This window comes from Engraulis encrasicolus, chromosome 10 (genome assembly GCF_034702125.1).
Source record: "Engraulis encrasicolus isolate BLACKSEA-1 chromosome 10, IST_EnEncr_1.0, whole genome shotgun sequence".
Taxonomy (NCBI): domain Eukaryota; kingdom Metazoa; phylum Chordata; class Actinopteri; order Clupeiformes; family Engraulidae; genus Engraulis; species Engraulis encrasicolus.
In genome coordinates, this window is record NC_085866.1 from 54,100,671 (window position 1) to 54,124,091 (window position 23,421).

The 23,421-nt window shown below is 43.4% G+C and overlaps 2 protein-coding genes across 4 annotated transcripts in view; both read left to right on the plus strand.

Moving 5' to 3' along the window:
* The first annotated feature begins 7,993 nt into the window (after positions 1 to 7,993).
* On the plus strand, positions 7,994 to 11,867 carry asb8 (ankyrin repeat and SOCS box containing 8). 2 transcript variants are annotated; one of them, XM_063209365.1, is made up of 4 exons: positions 7,994 to 8,264; positions 9,297 to 9,483; positions 9,575 to 9,679; positions 9,936 to 11,867. In XM_063209365.1, the coding sequence occupies exons 2-4, from the start codon at positions 9,355 to 9,357 to the stop codon at positions 10,569 to 10,571; spliced, it is 870 nt and encodes a 289-aa protein (XP_063065435.1). In that variant the 5' UTR covers positions 7,994 to 8,264; positions 9,297 to 9,354; the 3' UTR covers positions 10,572 to 11,867. The 2 variants fall into 2 exon arrangements, with proteins under 2 accessions (XP_063065435.1, XP_063065433.1); XM_063209363.1 differs by lacking the exon at positions 7,994 to 8,264 and adding an exon at positions 8,283 to 8,398.
* A 2,580-nt stretch (positions 11,868 to 14,447) lies between these two features.
* atf7a (activating transcription factor 7a) overlaps positions 14,448 to 23,421 on the plus strand; it is a 50,692-nt gene continuing 41,718 nt past the window's right edge. For both annotated transcript variants that reach the window (XM_063209368.1, XM_063209369.1), the window contains exon 1: positions 14,448 to 14,538. The gene's annotated coding sequence lies outside the window, so the exon portion shown is untranslated. The remainder of the gene's footprint in view (positions 14,539 to 23,421) is intronic.

The following is a 23,421-nucleotide window of genomic DNA, read 5'->3' on the forward strand; positions in this document are numbered from 1 at the left end:
CCAGGTTTTAGAACCTAGTTTACCTGAAATAATACTGTGAAAGTCCTTTGAAATGTTCCCAAGGAAGCTGCACTGGCAACAGACCATGTGTATCTGTTGTCAAGGTAATGGGGTCATGTTCAGACAACAGGAAGTGTTAGAGTAAGCTTAGCTTACGAATACACCAAAACAAGTGTTTTGGTGACGTCTGCATGCCTCAACACTTATGGGTGCCCATTTCCCATTATCTTACTGTATTTGAAAAAGGTAACCTGACTAGGTGCATGTACAGTAATTATACTCAATGACATTTACAACTGTCTGCCAGGCCTGTGGTATGATGAGCTATCATTTTATTGAATACACCAAAACATTGCTGTTTCATTCAGGGATGGCAAATGGGATGGGGCAAATGGGACAGCGGTCCCAGGCCCATGGAGAGGGGATCCCAGAATTTGGGTCCTCATTACATTGTATATATTGTTGTCATGGGGCCTTTCAGGTGACAACCTTACCCAGCGGCCCTGGTTTCATTTGACTGCATTTCATCAGAACTGGGTTCATTACCGGCATAATAATTAAGTTTAATAAATGGCTCTGAGAAGCATGTGCGCTAGAGTTGGCCAGGGTCCAGGTTGCCATCTCTGATAGCTCTCGTTTGCATAGGCCTATTGGCCACATGCAGTAGGGATCAGAATACTAAACTGCTGTGAATAGGTTTAGCTGTCCAATTGTAGGAAAGTTTGCCAGCCACAATGAAGAACATCCATTATTGAAATTCATTTTATGTCCCCTTAGTCCAAACAATATGAAGTGACCCCTTCGTGTAGGAGATCAGAAATGTGAATTGTACTGCCATTTTTACATTGAATTAAAGTGAGACTTCCATTGTGACACAGCACACAAAATTGCATTGTATGCCTCTCCTGGGCAAGGGCGCAACCCAAAACGCATTCCAAGGGAGTAACGGCGGCAGGACAGTACCATGCTCTGGGTAGCTCAGTCATGTAGGAGGATGGGGGAGAGCACTGGGTACCGGTAATTACTAACCCCCACCACCAACCTGGAGTGTTGGCAATTGAACTGGCAATCCTTGGGATGCAAGCTTGACCCTAACTGCTTATCCATATTTGTCAAATTAAACTTTACTGTCATGTTCAACATGTAGGCTAGGCAGACATTACTCGGAGGAATGGAAATTCCATTTTACCAAGCTCCAAATGTGGAATTTAAACCCAAAACACGTTAACAACACTCAACATAGGCCTACAGCAGCCAGACACTTGGAGCGACGAGGGGCATTAATTAACAATACACATAGATAGACATAAAACATACAACTGAGAGACCCACACACTCTAATGGATGATTCCAACGGGGGAATCTGAAGAAGTCATATTTTATTTGAGGGGTACAGAGTCTTTATCAGATCAGAGGGTGTAGCGCAGTGCCTGCATGTACAGTTATGCTAAAAATAGCAGTGTCATTACAGTTTTTCTCGATTGGTTTGGCTAATTTCTTGAAACCGAGATGACATTTCTATACATTTTGGATAATTTATTTTGGCTAAACATTCTTACACTTCTGCACAACAGTTCAGATAACTAGCAAAATGGATGGATCCTCATCATTTTCTCATATCACTCCAAAAATAGTTCACCCGTGTGTCAAATAAATTCCTTCTCCACATATATCATCAGTACCCCCAAAATACATTGTTCCTTTGCCATTGTGTAAGCACTGCAAGTCAAAATTGTTAGATGTTTTGTCTACGTTCAGCTAACAGATTTTGACTAAGTATAAATGTGAAAAAGTGAGTGAAACCATTGAAGTTTGACAACACAGACAATTTACCAAGGACATTTATCAGTAACTTTCTTTACTGTAGATTCATATACAGAAAGTAATGCCCATATATTACAGGTTTCTCATGGGTTTGGCTCATTTCTCAAAACAGAGATAACATTCTCAAAATAACATGGACAAATCCCAAAACAACTAGCAATTGTTCAAAACAGAATGTCGTTTGGAAAAATGTCAAGAAATTAGCCAAATAACAGAGGAAATTGTAGCATACATGGTTGTAAACTCATTTTCTACAAACTAGTAAAGTTACAATATCATCTGGCCTGTTGAACACTGTCATGAATTTACTGTTTACAGTTTTTCTCAATTGGTTTTGTACATTATAATATAATATAATATAATATTATAATATAGGCTAATATAATAATGATTCTCAATAGCCTTTGTTCCATTGTGACTTCCTGGTGTTACCTCTGCACATGGTCAAATCAGTTTCTCATTGTTTTCGGCATATAGCAAATGCTCTCATCCACCATGCCATGGCTGTGTACAATGCCTCATGTGCCCTTTATAATTACGCTCCACGCAAAATTACAATATTTCCCTAGAATTTCACAAGACATTAAGTGCACTTTATACACTATCAGTGTATTGTTTCAAATTTATTTTGCTTTACAGTTCTCGATTTTTTTCACATGGGCTTGCAAGACAAGTAAAAAGGGATGGTAGAGGGCGCATTTTGACACCTCAACCAGAGTTTGCTATTTTTCCTATTTTGCTATGAGAAAACCTGTCAATAAATAGGTCATAGTCTAAATGTATATCTAGGACAATCTTATCTGATCAATGTAATATAAAGTCGGATTTACAACATTTCCCATCCAATCTAAACAACATTTTGCTTCAGAGTGTACTATTCAATTGACAACATGACGAATCTATTTGACTAGCTTGTCCATACACGGACCACACTATGACACAATGACTAACCTTTCTGCTGGCACTGATACGTTCATTGACACAAAAACTTTTTGAGCAAGAGACTTGGTTTTGCAGGTCATCCACTGTGTTTTGCCATTTGTTAAAGCTGTTTTGAGAATGAATATTATGTTTTGCAAATTGCGAGAGAGATTCGAGAAATGTACAAAACCAATTGAGAAATACTGTAATAACATTCTTAACATATTATGTCCTTGACTGTTTTGACAATTGTGTAGACTACTTTGCATATGATGACTTACACAATGAAATCATGCTGACATGTTTTGGAGAGGGCAACCATTAGACTGATAATTGTCTAATTCGTTTAGATAAGCAAGGCCAATTTATTTGGAAAATGTGCTAAATGTATGCTCAATGTGTCAACTGTAGGGTATCTGTACATAGCCATCTGCAGAGATGTACTAAACATTTGATATTTGATGAAATGCCATTCTGTTTTGGAAAATTGCAAGTTGGTTTGGGAATTTGTCTGTGTTGTTTTGAGAATGTCATTTTTTTTTTTCGAAAATGATTTTGTTTGACTGCCTCAAAGATAGCCTAATACATAGGCTACAGTTTTGCTCATAATACAGTTTTTCTCGATTGGTTTGGCTAATTTCTTGAAACTGAGATGACATTTCTGAAAATTTTGGGTCATTATTACATTGCATTTGGCAGACGCTTTATAACCAAAGCGACTTTCAAAAGAGGACATAATCAAGCCAACATCACAAGCAAATACAAAGTGCACAGGAGATAAACAGAACAACAAGTGCAGTTGCAAAGTGGGGTTATTTTATTTTTATTTTTTTAATTAATTAATTTATTTTTTTATAAAGAGTAAATAACGAGTACACAAACACACACACAAACTAAACTATACTAAACATCATGTCAGGAGTCTGCCCTGGGGCAAGGCCAGTTCAAGCATTAGTCTAGTAGATTCTCTCGAAAGAGGAATGTCTTTAGTTGTTTGTTGAAGGCTGCAAGAGATGTGCTTAGTCTTGCTGCCTCTGGGAGACCGTTCCACCACTTGGGTACCACAACGGAGAACAATCTTGACTGGGAGTACCTAGAGCGACTGGATGGCAGAGCCAGACGGCTTATGCTGGATGAGCGCAGTTCTCTTCCAATAACATAAGGAGTTAGTAGGTCCTTCAGATAAGCTGGGGCCTTTCCTGTCATTTGGCCAAACATTCTTACACTTCTGCACAACAGTTCAGATAACTGGCAAAATGTCATATACCTCCCAAAACAGCTCATTCTTGCATCAATACTCAACCTTCTCCCACATAAAATAGCCAGTACCATAAAAATGGCATATATCCTTCTCAATCGCTTTGGTTCATTTGCATTCATTTACTGGATGGTTCAGCATAACATGGATCCTCACTTGCTCATAGCACTCCAAAAACAGTTTACCCGTGTAAATGTGTCAAAACTAAATTCCTTCCAAAGAATGCCACTTGAAAAACTGTCAAGAAATTAGCCAAATAACAGAGGAAACTGTATACACGGTTGTAAAATTATTTTCTACAAACTAGTAAAGGTACAATACCATCTGGCCTGTTGAACGCTGTCATGAATTTACTGTTTACAGTGATGAAATTCTTAAAATATTATGTCCTTGACTGTTTTGACAATTGTGTAGACTGCTTTGCATATGATGACTTACACAATGAAATCATGCTGACATGTTTTGGAGAGAGCAACCATTAGACTGATAATTGTCTAATTCGTTTAGATAAGAAAGGTTTATTTATTAATATTATTTTTTAAATAAATAAATAAATAATAAGAAAGGTGAATTTATTTGGAAAATGTGCTAAATGTATGCTCAATGTGTCAACTGTAGGGTAGGCCTACTTGTACATAGCCATCTGCAGAGATGTACTTAACATTTGAGACATGTACAATGCATTTGAGATTCGATGAAAGCAATGAGAAATGCCATTCTGTTGTGGGAAATTACAAGTTGGTTTGGGGATTTGTCCGTGTTGTTTTGAGTGTCATCTCAGTTTTGAGAAATTAGCCAAACCTATCGAGAAAAACTGTAATAGCAGTGTCTTTAGTAATTAAATTTTATGATGTTTCATAGGAAGTGAAGAAATGTAATGTTAAAAAAAACATCAGTGTTGACATCTGTCTTTGGTCAACAAAGCACCCTGAAAAGCTGCACCTGCTGAAAAAGAAATCTTCAACGTGTGCGGGTCCTCACAAAACTTTGACATCTCTCTACAGAAACTCAAAAATGTTTTATACAAACTAAATAATTCTTGAAAATTCAACTTTCTAAACTAATATTTTGTTGCATAACCATGGTTTCTAATAACAGTTTTGCATCTGTGGTGCATGTAGTCAAACAACGTCTGGCAACGGTCAACAGGTATTGCTGCCCAGTTTAACCCATTGATGCCTGATGTTGCGTTGCGCAACATTGGCCTTGGCGCCTGGAGCTGCATTACGCAACATTCAGGCTCATGAGATTTGAGACAACTTTATTAAAAATCTCTGTTTGTTTGAGATAAATTAACACATTCTAATGAAAGATGAGGGTCTTAGCATTTAAATGCAACTTAGTGCATATTCTAATGTGCTTCAGAAGCTGAGATATTAAGGTTTTTATAGGCTGAGGGCAGCTTTTCTTAAAAAGGGCTCAGTCATTGTTTGACCTTTGGTGCCTGGAGCAACATACAGCACATGCTGCATTCAGGCTCTTGAGATTTTAGCGCTATAAATAAAAATGTGGGTATGTTACAGCTGAATGAACACATTCTAATGCAAGATGGGGGTCTTAATGTTTAAGATGCAACGTATTTCATGTTTTTATGTGCATCAGTGGCTGAGATATTCAGGTTTTTATAGACTGAGGGCAACTCTCTACACAAGGACTTAGGCCAGGGGTTCCCAACCTTTTCCAACTTAAATTGTTCACAAATTGTTCACAAATCTGACCCAATAAACAATACAGCTAATTGTATCCATTATTGCAGCTGATGAGGGCAGAGGGCAGAGGGCAGTCATGGGTGAGCGGTTAGGGCGTCAGACTTGCATCCCAGAGGTTGCCGGTTCGACTCCCGACCCGCCAGGTTGGTGGGGGGAGTAATCAACCAGTGCTCTCCCCCATCCTCCTCCATGACTGAGGTACCCTGAGCATGGTACCGTCCCACCGCACTGCTCCCCATGGGGCGCCACTGAGGGCTGCCCCCTTGCACGGGTGAGGCATAAATGCAATTTCGTTGTGTGCAGTGTTCACTTGTGTGCTGTTGAGTGCTGTGTCACAATGACAATGGGAGTTGGAGTTTCCCAATGGGCTTTCACTTTTGATACACAATAAAAATATAACTTATGGGGCTGTCAAATATCATACTGTATATACAGTAGCCAATATATATATATTATTCCAATTAATCTCAGAAATTACATAGTTAATCGCTATGACTTTTATTCCATTTATATTAATGTTTTATTTTATTTTGCATTTCAAGACAGTTTGACCAATATGCTGGATGCTGCCTAGCACAATTAACAAGGTCCAATGCAAGAAGAGCATCTTAGCTTTTAAGTACAATTCATTTCACGTTTTTATGTGTTTCAGAGGCAGAAGATGGTTAACCCATCGAAACGTTAGTCATGATGTGCACCTGAATAAAGAACAAGAATTGCATCTGTGCTGCTCCGGTGGTGTCTCTCCAGTGAAGATTTCGTGCCTCTCCCGTCGGTGTACCAGATGATAAAACAGAAGGGCGTGGAATTACCCCTTTGTTGCTGAGATATTTAGGTTTCTGTATATGCTATCAGTACCTTTTTTTTCTTCCAAAAATGGCCTAGATTAACTGGCTTTTTTGCAGGTGTTTTTTGGAATAAATGAGTAAAAGCCCATAATGCAAAGTATTTCCAACCAGATGAACTTAAACAAATAGCCGTTCAATCATTATTAATATTAACATGACTTCACATTTGTCTGTGATTTCACTTGAACACTTGGCATTAACATTTACTTACATTCAAGCAGTTCAATTTCAGTTCTCAGTTCAGTTTTTGTGCACTTCACTTTATCGTAGACATATCATAGGTGTAAATGGGACATGCGCTCTACCTAATGTAGGTGTATGGGACATACACTAGGCCTAGCGTAGGTGTAAATGGGACATGCTAGGCCTAGCGTAGGTCAGGTGTAAATGGGACATACGGTACGCTGGCCCAGCATAGGTGTAAATGGGGCATGCACCCTTTTGGCTCCAACACTGATGCCCTCTGAGTTAGGTCTTTGTTGTTTTATTCAATATAGGTGTGTTTTTAGGTAGGCCTACAGTTAGATAGAGCTCATGATGAAGACCTTATTTGCAAAGATTTGGGCGGTTTGGGTGGCTGCTGCGGGGCTAAGTCGGCCTGGCCCCTTGGGGCTTCTGGCCCCCTGGGCCTGGGCCCAGTAGACCTGGCCATTAATGCACTCCTGCTTAGACCCTAAAAGAACAATCTTCTCTAATCTTATCTAATGGTGGTGCAAGTATCATGATGGTAATGTTTTTGTACTGTTTGTACTACGATGTTGGTCCTATTACCAGGATGGATCAGTTGAGTACAGGATACTGGAAGAAGTCATGTTGCACTATACTGAAGAGGAAATGCCTTTGAAGTGGATGTTTCAACAAGACAATGACCTCAAACACAACAGCAAGCAAGAAAAAATATGGTCCCAGACACACGGCATCCAACTAATGGAGTGCGCAGCCCAGCACAATGCCTGGACCTTAATCTCTTAATGCAGAGCTTTTGTTGTAACCTTACTGTCACCATAATTGTAATGTCTATGTCTTCATCTATTACTGAAGGCTCTCTGTAACGTCATAGCCATATTGTTGTGATGTAGCTGAGTATTTTCAGCAAATGTGAATCGGCCCGACGACAACCCCATCTGCACTATATGTTGTTTACACTCCAGATCGGATGTGCCCATTCCGATTTTTTGCTCTGATCCGATTTTTTGACAGGCCCATTTACATCTACTCTGCCAATAACCCAATTTCGATCTCGCCTGTTTACATTTAACCAAATGGTGAAATTGCAGTTCAGTGCACAATGCACAGCGCACAGTCACACATGTGCACGCGGTGTTAATAACATTGTTGCGCAGGTCACTAGTTCACAGCGTTTGTGCAGGCCAGTATTTTGTCCTGTATGCGTATGCCGTGTTAATATGCATTTACAGATGTGGGCGATTACTACTAATACAATATGAACGGTCAAGGCGGTGGTCTCCTCCAAGCCTTAAATGGCATATCCACCGCCAACTGTCGACTATATTTGGACTGTGGCCTTTGGTATGACAGGAATGCCTGCTGTGACATTAAGGAAGATAATTCGGAGGCACGTGGACGCAAACAGCAACAGTGAGGGGTAATAAAAGAAGTTGAAAGGGTTGGCAACTACCAAATTCCTACATACATTAGTTGCACTGAAGCGGTCGGGTCAGAGGCGTGTGCTGGAGCAGAATGGTATGTAATCGTGATGACGTGAGGTGCATGGGTTGGCGTCGCTGTGTGTTTTTGTTGAGCTGACGAAGTGTTGCTGCTTTCTGTCATAGTTAGCCAGCTCTGCTGACTGGGGTTGCTTCCGTGAGGACGTAGAGGTTCGTTATTGCAAACAAAACAAAATAAACCCGCTATATAAACACGATTAACTATTGCCAAACTGTATTACAGTTGTGTTTTGCGTTATGAAATGGATATTAACCACTGGTGTTGTAGCCAAGCTAGTCGCCTGCTAAGCATTAGCCATAGCTGACGTGGGCTACTGCACTAAATATGTCAACATGTCACTATCCAACTGGTCATATCACGGCTATGTGTCCCCAGTTGCTGTTTCTAAATGTACACGCTGTCTTTCTTTAATGACATAAACTAGCATGCACGACTTATTGAAATATATGTAATGTTAGCTTGAATTGCTAGTAGTTTTTTTTAGCCAACTGTTGTTTTTCTGACGATAGCTAGCTGCCTGTTCACGTGATAAGACTTTGACAGTTAATTATACACGAAATGCATGCAAATGTCAGCCGTAAAGGCAAAACGCTATAGTCCTTGATTGCATGTGCAGGTTGTTTTGTCGTTATTTGATCACCACATTTTGTCAGAAATACTGTTAATGTTAACCATTATGGGAAAATGGGCCCGGTGTGTAATGCAACCTGTCCAGGACACACCATCTTTTATGTTCTTCATTTAACTACTTGATGAGAAGCATGGGACGGTACAGCTCCGTTATACAGCCAAGCCAAACTGTATGCTATGGTTTTATAAAAGCATGGCACGTAGTTTTGATTAAATGGTTGTCTGTGTCAACGTCCTTTTTCAAAACAGGGTAGGCCTATTGCTAATTCTGGGAATGCATGCCCTGCCTTTTCCTTAAAAATAATAATTATAATACTAATAATCAGACAAGTACACCCGTACAACAAATATGATGGAACAGATACAATGAACTGTCTGCACGCCAATATATGTCCTTGCCTTTTCCTCCTTTGACAGCTCGTCAAGAGAGTGGTGTGAGGTCACCCGGCCAGGGTGAAATGTGCTTCCGGTCCAAATGAGCTCAACTATGTGGTATATCATGCAAAGCATTCAAAGTAAATATTCGCTGTCCGAGCGGCTGATTCGGACCATTGCTGCCATCCGCTCCTTTCCCCATGACAATGTTGAGGATCTCATACGCAAGGTAAATGAAGCTGGCACCACTTAGTATGACTCTAATGTCAACTGCAGCAATACAGTCGGAATTAAGTGTTTGTGATGCTTTGCTTGTCTAGGGGGCGGATGTCAATCGAATGCATGGCACGTTGAAGCCACTCCACTGTGCATGCATGGTGGCCGATGCCGACTGTGTGGAGCTTCTGTTAGAGAAAGGAGCCGAGGTGAGAAATGCATTTGAAATTTCTTTTCATATAATTTAGAGCAGTGATGGGACCCCGGTTTTACCTATCCAGTTAGGTAAAACCAGGTCATTTAGAATATGCTGCTCTAGATTGTAGCTTCTGAATCCAGGTTGCCCATCATTGATTAAAAGCTTGTAAGACTGATTCAGCTGCTTCGGTGTTTCGGCTTAAAGTGTAATTATGATGGTGAATGCTGAATTAAAGTGTAATTATGATGGTGAATTCTTTGAAACAGGTGAACGCCCTGGATGGTTACAACCGCACGGCGCTGCACTACGCAGCGGAGAAGGACGAGAACTGCGTGGAGCTGCTGTTGGAGTATGGTGCCCACCCGGACGCCCTGGACGGCAACAAGGACACGCCCCTACACTGGGCCGCCTTCAAGGACAACCCAGAGTGCGTACGCGCCCTGCTGGAGAGCGGTGCCTGCCCCAACGCACGCGACTACAACAGTGACACGCCGCTGAGCTGGGCTGCCATGAAGGGCAACTTGGAGAGCGTGCGAGTGCTGCTTGAGTATGGTGCCCAGGTGCACGTCACCAACCTGAAGGGCCAGACGCCCATCTCGCGGCTGGTGGCGCTGCTGGCACGGGGGCTGGGCACCGAGCAAGAGGAGGAGTGCCTGGATCTACTGTGCCGTGCCGCAGGCCTCTTCCAGATCCGCCGCGCAGACGGCACGCTGCCACGCGAGCTCAGCAAGGATCCGCAGTTGTTGGAGCGGCTCACCGGCATGGTGTCGCACCCGCCCTCGCTGCGCGCCCTGGCACGCTGCGCCGTGCGACACAGCCTGGGCGTCCAGTACCTGCCCACCGCCGTCAAGCAGCTGCCCCTGCCCGAGTCCGTCAAAGAGTATGTGCTGCTCAGGGACTGACCTGACCTGGTCTGGCAGCCCTCCTGGGTGGAGGAGGGGTTGGCGTCATTAGTGAGTGGGTGGGTGGGCAAAGAGTGCTCATAGTGCAGTGGTGTCAAGGAGGGAAGTGGTGGTGCTTGTACAAAACTGAAAAAAAAGAGTCTATTGTTAATTTCTTTTTTTGTTGTGTTGAAATAGTGTGATTGCAAGTGTATGTGTCTAGTCCACTGTATGTATGTCTTCATGATGAGTCATTTGTCAAGTGTTTCCAGCTTCAATTCTCCTGACATCATGTGCGATTCTGTCTTGGTCCAGATTGCAATTGTGTATAAGGTGTAATGTGGAGGTATGTATGCAGAATTAGGCCTATTACTTGATATAAAGCAGGAGAGCTGCTGATTTGGTGGTGGAAATTCCACTAAACAAATGAAATGGAAATTCACTAAACAAAATGGGACATCTTTACCAGCCACACATACACAAATAGCAAAATTCACCAGCTAGTCGACAGCAAATTTCACTAACCTCTTTCATATTTGATTTTACACCCATTTGTTATGTGGCTGGTGCCAAGGTTCCATGGACACACATAGGAGAAGTAGAGTTTGGTTTTATGTTAAAGAAGCACACACAAACGGCAAACTATTTGCTATTTTAAATGGTGCAGACAGTATATGACTTAATATAACAGAATCACTTATTTTTTATCATGTTTTGAGTTAGCACTTGAATTAATTACTTGCAAATGCTTGTAATTTAAATATGTAAACATTTGTTTTGTATATATATACATATATATATATCACAGATCATTTGTCAATTTTATTTAAGGTAATTGCTCTGTAAGCATGCGTGATGTCTAAGGGTTTCATAAATTTTATTATTTTTTTCTGTTAATATTTTAGTAATGTTAATGACTTTTTCTGGTGCTTGTAGGAACTCTTAACGTTTCTGTCAGTGTAAAAACTTGCATTCTTTTCTTTTTTCCTTTTCTTCTGTGATGATGCACAGATTTGAGGAATGGCATGGTTCGCCTTTGTGAAAAAACTTAAATAATGTAGACGGATATGGCTTTTTATTTTTAGCATTTGACGAACCTAACCTCAGACACCTTTTTGCTTTCCTTGCTGCATCTGTTCTCTCTGTTAAGTGGGCTATTGGCAGTTTATGTTTGTATGAGAACTTAGTCTAAGCATTTGATATGACTTCATGGTAACTTTTGTGAAGTACAAAAAATGACAAATGTACAGTCAACCCAAAAGTGCTTTCTTCTTTTCTTATACAGAGAGTAAAAGTCTTTCCACTTGTCATAAACTATGTGCCTGAGTTTGACTCTTTTTCCTTCTCATGTCAACAGTTACAGATGCATCAGATCATACTATGCCTTCCGAAATCTAATAGTAGTCTGTCTGTTGAAAATGTTATACCACAAAATTTCTATATAGTAGGAAACCAACTGTGCTTCTTCTAAATGGCAGCTCTGGGACTTTGAGGGTTGTAGCTTGGGCCTGGGTCCTCAGTGTACTCTTAAAAGGGTATGCCACTATTTTTGGGCTTAATACAGTTAAAATCGTTGGCCAAGGTTTATAAAGGTGGTAAAGTGTCTTATTTTTCATGTAAGCCGTTGTCTTGCTTTAAGACAAGTTAAAAGAGAGAGCATGTCGCTAAGCTAGTGAAAGTCAATGGATCCGTGTAGCATGCATATGTACATGTTACACGGATCCATTGACTTTCACTAGCTTAGCAACGCTTAACATCAACAATAAGACACTTTACCTCCTTAATAAACCTTGGCCAAAGATTTTAACTGTATTAAGCCCCAAAATAGTGGCATACCCCTTTAATACCTGATTTCAGCCAGTAGAGGTCTCTGTCCTACAACACTCACACTGTCTGAACCAGAGCGGACTGCTCTGTGCTCTCACAATTTACAAGTAGCTATGACAATTTTTTTCATATGTAGTTCCAGCCCCTACCTGACTGATGTTTCTGAAAGGGGCAATGGTGAGGAATATTGTCGACATTTGGCATAAGGTTCTGTCTTGCTTTTCAAGTATTTAACAATTGGATTTTAAAAATGTGTCACTATCCATGAGTATATGATAATGTTTGACAAGACAAAAAAGGGCTCAAGTGCAATAGGAAATACACCAACATAGGACCGATTTAAGCTAATTCATGACCCCATTGTATGCATTGCAGGTTACATCTTAGGCCTGTAAATTCTAAGAATGCATTTACTTATTGACGGGTGTGCTACATCTCAATACAGGCCTTTTATTCAGATATTGTTTGTAGGTATTTATGGCTCACGTCAGCAGTCTCAAGCACAGGACGTCCCTCTGAGTGAGAAACATACTCAGAATCTCAGGAAGGAAACCAGAGCAGAACTATGAATTCCCCGACCACTGTGTGTGTGTGTGTGTGTGTGTGTGTGTGTGTGTGTGTGTGTGTGTGTGTGTGTGTGTGTGTGTGTGTGGTACACCTATACTGGGGCTGTTGGTGCACACTCCAAACCTTTCCCAGATACAGGACTGTGTGTCTCAAAATGGGTTACATCTGAAATGAGCAGGACAGTTCCTCTCATGAATTTGGCTGAATAGAAATTGAACAGAAATCAAACAGAACAGGATAAAATAGAATAGAATAGAATAGAATAGAATCGACTGCTTCTTTCAGTGCTTAAATTATATTAGCCATCTGCCCAGTTTGAAGGGGAATGCTTTGCAAGAAGTGCCTGTGGCCATGCTCTCCTCTCATCTAACAAATTGTTCCACATGCCTGTTTGGAGTGTGGCCAGCCATTATGCAAGACGAGGTCTTTGGGACCAAATCCATAATTGAAGACATGGCTTGCCACTGTGCAGGCAGGATACAGAAACGGGAAGTACTTTGTTCAACAAAGCCCATGAGCTGCAGAACTGCTGTATATACTATAAATACAAAAAAACACAATGCTGACATGCTGAGGCACCGTGGCACAGGAGTGCTGTTGTGTTGGGGGGGGGGTTGAAGGTTATCAAAAGCACCTTCGCACATTCATGATAAGCAGGTATGGGTGCCAGGCAGTGGCAGCCACACTCTAGTCCTTACAAATATGATCTGGCTTATTATCTGTTGTCCAGCCAAAACAGATATCAGGCCTATGCATTTTTTAAATGCATTAAATAACATTGACTAATCTTTTTTTATGTTTAGGCCCACTAAATGTTTTTGTTAGGTTTGAGAGTTTTTGCAAGGGAAATCTGGTTACATTGTTGAGGAAATTTGTCTAGCGTATGTCACCAAGCTATATTATATAGTAATAATAACAATTAGCCAAGTAATATGACATTTTATATTACTAGAATAATAAATAAAATTCAAATTATTGTTTTTCTGTATCAGACCTCTACAACTGTGTCCCAACAAAATATTATTTTAATAAACTTGTAGGAAATAATTTTCCAGAAAAAGAAAAGCTTTATAATTGGATAGACCCATTAATACCCTGTTCACACTGCGATTGTCCTTTCTGACAGCCTGTACATTTTATGGAGTGTCAATGTGGTCTGATTTAAAACGTATTATCAGAGTATCATGTCAGTTCATCCGAGCTGCAGTAGGCCTACAAGGACTCGTATCACCGGGCATTGCCATGAAACCTTAATCCATCTTTTAAAAAGTAGATTATGTAACAGTTACAGCAGGCCAATAGAGGAGCTTTGACGTGACAGCCAGAGAGATTCCATCAAAATGTCCTGACGTTGTTTGTTGTTTGTTCTCGAAGACACTTTTTGATAGTTCGTGGTGTTTACCACCTATAATTTCAAGTCGTGACACAGACGCGACTTCCACTTATGAGGATGAAATTTCACACCTCCAGACCCGCCTAGCCGAGGGACCGATTGATGTCGCTCTGACGTTACCTCTCGCGATGCTTTGTGTAGGAGGGGAGTGTCAGATTCCAAGGGAGAAGAGAGGATAGAGGGAGAGAGAGGGGCGCTGAGGTGAGTTTGTAAACATTCTACTACTGTCATTTTTGACAACCATCATTTCGAGTAGATATAACAACATGAAATATGCTGTGTACTACAGTATATCTGTCTTTTGTTTAGTTCGAGTTAGTGGTGTATAGAAATCGGGGACTATTTGTCCCTTTAGTAAACTGTACCAGTTGCTAACATTAGCCACATCTTCGCGCAGACTGCTAACAAGTACAGTGGCTCGGTGCTATCGCAAGCTACTTGCTAGTTTCAATGCTGTTAACAAACAACTTAGACAATATTTTTTATGATGCTCTGAATTGCTGCACCGAAACTTTAGTCAGTGTCGAAACCCAATCGACAAAATGTCGTTTGATGCAACTGTACCAGTAGACTGTTGCAGCGACTTTGCCTTGTAGGTGCAGCATACTTTTTCGCCAGGGGTGCTTTGGTCGCTCGCGGCCTGCTCACTACAAGTCCCTGGCCCTGAACGAAAGTGGTAAATTCCAAGTTTTGAGTTGGTCTCTCGTGAACCAATTACGACCTGCTAACCTACGCGACGGACGTAGCCGTGAGCAACTCATAAAGGCCATGTCTGTGATGAACGCCTTAACAGCCAATGCTACGAGAGTAAGGGCTGGCAGATGCGGGAAAAGGTGGGGTTTTAAGCTGGCGTGTGCAGTACCTTGCTAGCATGGTAGCATAGCACGGTCACTGGCTAGTCGGCCAGCTAACAACTTAAAAGTAGTTTGGCAGAGGTAAATAATTCCCCCCAAAAGGCCTCCCCACTCTTAAATTATTTAAATGCTCTTAAGGTTGACTGTATAATTTGTTCGCTGACGTTAAAGAACTCGGTGTTGCCACTGACAGCTAAATAATTAGTGTGTCGCCGCCCAAATGATAATAAGCTAGCTAGACAGCGGGCTAGAGTCTAGACAGTGTATTTTTTAACGAAAGGCTAGCAGTTATAAACGTGTAATGCAAGCGTTGTGCTTGAGGAATGTCAATGTCTGTTGTTTACTGGTTATGATTTGTAACTGTTCACATGCCTATTCTTTACTACTTCGAATAAGACATTTCATCAAGTGGCGCGTGTGGCATGTTTGACAGTGTCAAATCGAGGCAATTTCACCACGGGCAATTATTTGACATTTCGTGAATCGTGATTCTCTTTAGATTTGGCATTGATTCAGAAACTTGTAGATTAATCAAAACAAGTGGTTGGCCAGTGACATCGCCAACTATGTGCTCCAAAATGGCATTGTTTCCAATACAAGTTATCATGGTTTCTTGTTGCTGCTCCTCTAGAGGAAAACGTGGATATGGTTCTGTTGTTGGCAAAGATTAAGGAACTAGGTGTGAATGTCTGGTGTCTTTCTGACCGATCTTCATCTAAGCACTAGTCGTAATGTTATTTCATTTATTAGGACTCTGAGCAGAGTGTTTACTGGCCTCCCCACGTTTCCCAGTCTTGACACTTTCAGTAAACGCACGGCAAGGAGTCTATGAAAATGTAGTCCACAAGGTGCAATTAGTAGGCTGGCTCCAGACATACGAGCCGCTCGATGCATCCACATACCTGTCAACACTACATGCATGTAAGTGATGCACTTGTTTATTAAAATGTAGGTCGCTGAGCACACCTTGGAACTTGTCAGTTCATGTTGGCAGCACAGTTCTAGAACATTTTGCGTCCTTATATTGGAGGTGAACAGGTCATTGTGCTGTTTTTGCTGATGTTTTACATGCCAGATATGAATGCTTGAAGCATGAAAAGTTCCCCCCAAGTGACCATACTGTATACTCTTGTGGAAACTGATTGATATTATTTTATACGATAAGAGTGATGATGTTGAGTCACATTAGAAGTACACGTGTCCTCCACTACATAAGTGCTGTGCATTAAGGTGCAAGAACAAGTTGAAATTGCACAATGCAGTTCTTTGCATTGGTCATGACAAATGCAGCATCCTCCCTGTCCTGACTTAGCTGACCTTGTTGCTTTTATGGTGAACTCTTTCACCTCCGCAATCTAGGTTATTGCACCACTAGTGAGGATTTACTTGCATCAACAACAGGATGTTTCCCCCATTGTGAGTGAGCGATTCATAAAATGAAAGGAATGTTGTATTTAAGGTCATTGATGTAAAGACTTCAAAAACACCCTGTTGGTTGAACATTTGTTTCAGGGTTCTGAATGGAGAGCTGTGGTGTTTCCATTGTGTGGTGCTGTCTAATAGGCCAGCATGGCATTTGTCTCTAGACCTCTGTAGTCACGCAGCCGTGGCTATTGGGTTTCATTTGTTCCATATACCAAAGCTCAGGTTCATTTCAGTTACATAAATACATACGTGTGTGTGCGTGCGCGTGCGCGTGTGCGTGCACATGTCCACGCCCTGTAGCCTAGATCTCTCTTGACTGGGGGGCATGTTAAAAGACCCTCATGCTAACTTGTCTATAAAGCTACCCAGTAGCCAAGAATCTTCTCAAGAACCCTTGATGACTCTTATTTGCCTCCTCCCTTCTCCTGCCCACTATGTATTGTTCTCAGATCTACTCTATCGCTCCGTCTGTCTGTGTTCGTAATGGTCTCTCTAACTCGAACCCCATGCTAACTTGCCTATAAAGCCAAGAACCCTTGAATTAGAACCCTTGATGACACTAATCTGTATGTGCCGCCTCCTCCTCCCCTCCCCCCGGCATATATTGTGTTTTTTCCTTTACTTTCTGTCTGTCTGTCTGTCTGTCTCTGTCTTTTATCGTGTCTATTGGAGTGATGTTTTGTGTTTTCCCCCCACTCTGTTGGTGTGTGTGTGTGTGTGGGTGTGTGTGTGTGGTGCATGTGGCGTATGTGTGTGGGGGTCTCCCTCTGTCCCTCTGGCAACTCGGGTTCCAGACTCCTCATTCCTGGCGGTGGCTGCTGCTATTAATACAGTTTGTTTAGTCAGTTTCCTAGCAGGCGGCATCAAACACTGGAGGCAGCAGGCCCCGAGGCCCATTATAGAAGAGCTCTGCCCCCCCACTCTGCTCCTCTCCACTCTGCTCCTCTCCACTCCACCTGCTGACGAGGAGAAATACAACTCTCAATGGCAGGACGGTGTCGCTGGCCGAGTGTCTCTCTCTCTCTCTCTCTCTCTCTCTCTCTCTCTCTCTCTCTCTCTCTCTCTCTCCCATTCCTGCTTTCCCTCACTTCCTACCATACCCTCTCCCCCATACCTCTCTACCTTCCATTGTCTCTCTTCTCTATCTCTTTCCTCACTATTTCTTCCTCCTCTTCTACCTAGCCCTCTTTGTCTTTCTCACATTTCCCTTTGGTCTTCCTCTTCCCTTTCTTCTTCTAATTTATTCTTTCTCTCTCTCCCTCTTGTGCCCAATTGGATGCAGTCCACTGGTCAGTACGTACGGCATGGCATTGGTATTGGCACGGCCTAGACATGCAGCCCTGGCTACCCCTGGATGAGAGGCAGTGTGAGTGTAGACTTAAAGCAGCAGCAACATGAGTAGAGTAGAGTAGAGAGTAGAGTAGAAGTGCAAAAGAACAACAACAACAACAGCAGCAGTAGCAGGAGTGAGTCGTAGAGAGCTTGTCCTACTGAATTTCTCGCAGGGTAGGTGTGGTTTGGTTTACGATTGCCAGTGGTTATAATAATCGTTATAATGTATCATTTGATGGCCCATAGCCACCAAATGTTGGTTGTATTCAAACAAATTGCAAGTTTCCATTTGTCGAGTAATGCGCATCACCATCTTGGAACCCCTCCCTTCTCTCGGATTGGCTTCCTACCTCAGGCTAGCGCTTTGGGACGAGCATCCGGATCGTTCAGATCGGAACGATTGTGCAAAGCAACTTGGGATTTTCCAAGTTAACCTACTGGGGGTTTTGTGCAGCATAGCACAGCAAAAGACAGTACAGCACCACATGGCAGCCATCTCCTTCCCCTTGTAGTGACATGCTGTCGGGGTTTTTGAGCAGCAGTGGACCCCACATACACAGCACCACATGTCCCCCCAGCCATCTTCCTCGCCCTGTACCAACCATGGCCACTGTGGGTTTTTGAACAGCAGAGGGAGAGTCAGTCGTCTTCTTCACATAGTATGACCAAAGAAGGTGGATCTAACAAGAAGCGTCATTTTGTTTCTTTTCCGGTATCCACTTTATGTCGGGTGAACACCCCTTTAGGAGACCTTCGGTTAGGAGACCTTCGGAGTCCTGAGGTTGAGAATCAATGAAGTCCCCTTTTGCGATATCTTGTTCTGATTCAGTATTTTTGGTATGACTGTGCACATTGAGGGCTTTGGCTGCAAAGGCAGCAGTGATGGTGGAATACTCACTAAGCCTCGACTCTGTCTGACTGTAGCCTGAACACCCAACGCAGAGGAGAGTAACAACACCACCAGCCATCTTCCCTCAGGCTCACAGTGGGTTTAGACATGGATGGATGAGGTGATGGATCATGGAGGTGGGGGTGTCCAAGGCAGTGGTGCTGGTGTTGGAGTGGTGTAGCCCAGTTGGTCCCAAACTTCCAGCTGAGACCCCACCCTTACATGGGTCATGCCACACTATTTTTTTTTTTTGCAACCCCTTTCACAACCATAGTCTATGTGTGTCAGTGCCCCACTGGAAACAATGATAATAGTAGTAATGTTCAGAGATGCAATAGGTCATTGATTCTCAAAGTCTGGGATTCCTAGTGGGCCTTGAAATAATTTTCTAAACATCCAAATAATATTTATGTATGTGTTGCTGGTGACTATTTATTTGAGTGGTATTTTTTATTGGGTTAGAAGTGGTCCCCGAACATTTCTGAAAATTGCAAGTGACCCCCAACTTCTTCTCTCAACTTGCTGCGGACCCCCTAGCACACCATCTCTGCTCCCCTGGGGTCCCCGGCCCCCACTTTGAAGCCTACTGGAGTAGTCGGCTTCCCTCCCCTTGTGCTGTACCAGGCTCACTGTGGCCTTGGAGGTTATGATGGTGGGCTTGGCGGTGGTGCAGGCTTGGTGGTGGTGTTGACGGTTGCTGGTGTTGGCGTGGTATTGGAGTCATAAGTCTCCCAGCGGTGGGGATGTTGGGATGGGGTGGATGGATGGAGTGTTTGTGGTGGAGTTGTCTGTCTCTCAGTGGTGGGGATGTTCGGGTCGAGTGATGGTGGTCACTGGTTGGGGTGGTGATGGAGTAGTCAGTCTCCTAGTAGTGGGGATGTTAGGGTGGGGCGGGGGGTAGTAGTAGTAGTAGTTGTAATCGTAGTGGTAGTGGTGGTGGTGGTGGTGGTGGGAGTGGTGGCAGGATAGTCCGTCTCCCTCAGCCATCATAGGATGGGTGGCAGTGGGGTGGCGCAGGCAGTGGTGGCGGTGGTTTCTGGAGTTGAAGTGGAGGCAGTGTAGTCTGTCTCTCCCTCCCATTTGTTTTACAGGCTGGAGATGCAGTAATCTGCGTGTAATGGCAGCCTTTATAAGCCATGGAGAGATGGCAGTGAAATGAGGACCAGGGCCACTGTTCTGCAGCCGCGGAGCTTGTAATTAAGTTGTTTTGCAAGATGGCTCCCTCTCTTCTCCCCCACTGGGCCTGCCTGCTTGCTTTCTTTTTTTATAGAGAAAAGGCCCCTGCTAGGATTTCACGTACATGCTTTTTTCTGTTTCTTTCTTAAAAAAACACACATACTTCAGAACTTCCTCTATTGGTTGTTGTCAGCACTTTCGTGTGTTGAGAGATGTAACACATGATAATAATGCTGTCAGAGTCCAGCAATTTGTTAACACTCGATAAGCGATTTAGGAAAAAAAACCCTCCTGATGCATACTTGTGCACATGTTGGGTGCATGTACTTAGCTGGCTGTACGTGTCTGTGCACTCTGCTTTGAGAAAGGTCTCTCTCTGTTCAAGAAAACACACACACGCATTAAATGTCCAGCGAAGAATGCAAAGGTGGGGATGTTTGTCCCTTAATTCTTTCTGCGTGTGTATGTTTTGTTTGTGTTTGCAAATGGGCTTCTCGCGCACCACCTTGAGCTGTCCAAATTGCCTTTATGTGGACTCAGCTGTAGGCTTGAAAGACTTGGCACCAGGCTGCTGCCTCTGTTGGCTCTCTGCTCTCCTGGCTTGCTGCTCGGAGCTTGTGAGGTCTGCAAGGAATCAAGCCGCCTGCCTGCCTGCATGCCGGTCTCCCTGCCTGCATGCCTGTATCCCTGCCTGCATGCCTGTATCCCTGCCTGCATGCCTGTCTCCCTGCCTACCTGCCTGTCTCTTTGCCTGCCCCAGCCTGCCTCTTTGCCTGCCTGCCTGTCTCCCTGCCTGGCTGTCTCCCTTCCTGCATGCCTGTCTCTTAGGGATGGATATTGCCAACCACCTGGCCATATGATACACATCCCGATACAGGGGTCACGATACGATACGTATTGCAACACACTCGCATCTCGATATGGACGGTTGATGCATGTTGCAATATTTTAGGCCTAATTCTTTTACTTTTTGTTCATTCACATATTGTTCACATATACTGTATAACCAAGTGTTACTTTTTCTTTAGAGCAACCGTTATACTGTAGTGAATGTAAAACAATTGCTGTGTAGCATTCAAAAGTCAATTTATTTTATTAAATGAAATATCTATACTGAAGACTACAATATGTGTATCGCGAAGAAGCCTGTGACACACCCCTACTGTCTCTTTGCCTGCCTGCACTCTTTGCCTGTCTCCCTGCCAGCCTGTCTATCTGTCTTGCTTCTTGTGTGTCACTTTGATCTGTGCCAAGAAGGAAAGGCCTTCTTGCAAGCAAACAAAATGCAGCGATTCCACATGCTCTCACTCTTCCTCGTTTTCTCTCGTCTTCTCGTCTTCTTCTCTCTTGTTCTCTCTATCTTTCTCACCGCCTCTGTCTTTCTCTCACACAGACACACACGTACACTACGCAGATACACACAATGTCAGGCAAAAGCAACACACAAACACACACTTTATCTTCCTGTTTATCTGTTTATCTCTCCCATACACTGACAGGCACACTCCCAAACGAGCATCCAAGCTCCCCTTAAAGCCCACTTTTTAACCGGGCTCTGGCCCGGCATCTGCCCTGCTAGGGATGCCTATCCGGGTCTGATGGTCCGACCGGAGCAGACTGGACCGGCTCGTTAGTGTAGGAGCTCTGCTGCTATCTGATTTGGTGGAGAATCCCTGTGCTGTAGACATAGCGGTTTTAATAAATAATAATGATACTGAGCTTGCGTGTGCGTTTTTCTCCACTTAAAGTTAGTTGAGCATTGTGACATTAGCAGTTGCAGCGATGGCCCCAGAGGTCAGAGGGAGCAGGCCAGCTAATGTCTCTGTGTCAGGGGAGAGGCCCCGGAGAGCCCTGGGGCTGTAAATGAAGCTGCCCTGGCAGGCTGGGGGTGAGGGAACGAGACGAGAGGTTGTGGCACAGAGCCCTGAGCAGTCACTACATACGGCTGAGGCTGAACAAGAAGCCATAGACCTGAGAAGTCATTCTACTGCTGAGGCCCAGGCAGAAGCAGAAGCCGTAGCCCTGAGAAGTCGTAGGGTAGTACCGTACCGTACGGTATGTACTGTACATTTCATTATCCTAAGTCCCGTCCTCCACCTGTGCTTGTGGCCTCGCGCTTTGCTGACGCCCCGCCTCCGTGGAGAAAACAATTAAGCTTCTCCGCTGTCAGCCTAGCCGCAACGACTTTTGGGGGACATTTCCCCATTCAACATCCCGATTGGAAATGAGAAAATGAACTTTGAATTGAGCTTCTACGAGATATTGAGTAAAACTTCGGCCTTCAATGACGTCTTGCAACGTCGTCGCGAGGCCACAAGCACAAGGGAGGACTGGAATTAGGATAATGGAAAGAAGCCATTATAGGCGGCCGGGCGCAGGCTCAGGCCCAAACCATAGCTGAGGCTGAGGGGGATTGCATAACAGCTGCTGGATGTCACTCAACAACCCATGTCTTTGGGAGCGTGTGTGTGTGTGTGTTTGTTGTGTTTTTTGGTAGATGATGTGTGTAGCTACATGGGATGTAGCTACACTGTGTGTAACTTACAGGTTGTGTGTGTGTGTGTGTGCATGCATGCGTGTATTTGTGTGTTTTGGTAGATGGGGTGTGTTTTTAGCTACATGGGATGTTGTGTTGTGTGTGTGTGTGTGTGTGTGTGTGTATGTGTGTGTGTGTGTGTGTGTGTGTGTGTGTGTGTGTATGTGTATGTTGGGGGTCGAGGAGGGTGATGTTGAAACATTCATGTTGTCGTCTTCTCCCCCTGGTTGGCATAATAAAGATTTAATGAAGGAGTGCGACTGTGCGTAACTTTTGTGTAAGAAGGCGGTGGAAATCTGTTGAGGTCCAAACGTCTGTCCTCACTCAGTGCAGTGCAGTGCTGTGAGGTGAGGTGAGGTGCATCCAGCTATGACTGCATGGCTCTCGTCAGGGAAGCAGCATAGACAATGAGCAGTGTATGTACCATAATGAAGAGTGCATGTAATGTACAGGCTGCCGATTACGTCAGGTCATCGGCCGTCTTTGTGCAGTGGAGCACAGGGGCCTCTACAGCAAGTGTGCGTGTGTTTGTATATGCTTGTGTTTGTATATGCTTGTATGTGTATCGTGTGCGTGCCGGTGTGTGCGGGTATGTTTGTGCAAGTGTGTGCGTTTGTCCTGAATCAGGGGTGTCGGTCAGTTGTGAATTTGGAAGTCAACAGTCAGCCAGTGAATCAGTGGAGTCAGTGGAAGTCCCCATTGAGTGAGTGTGATTGGAAACTGCAGAGAGAGCAGAGCAGAACAGAGCTGGGTGGAGTACTTTTTAGCGCTCACACTGCTGACTAAACGAGAGCAGATGACTACACACACACACACACACACACACACACACTCTCAAAAACACACTTACACATATACTGAACTCACACACA

Bases quoted from the DNA above. Each gene is read 5' to 3' on its own strand.
- asb8 (XM_063209365.1), top strand. From the start codon at position 9,355: ATGAGCTCAACTATGTGGTATATCATGCAAAGCATTCAAAGTAAATAT. The intron at 9,484-9,574 runs GTAAATGAAGCT...TTGCTTGTCTAG, and splicing joins TTGAGGATCTCATACGCAAG to GGGGCGGATGTCAATCGAAT. The intron at 9,680-9,935 runs GTGAGAAATGCA...TCTTTGAAACAG, and splicing joins TGTTAGAGAAAGGAGCCGAG to GTGAACGCCCTGGATGGTTA.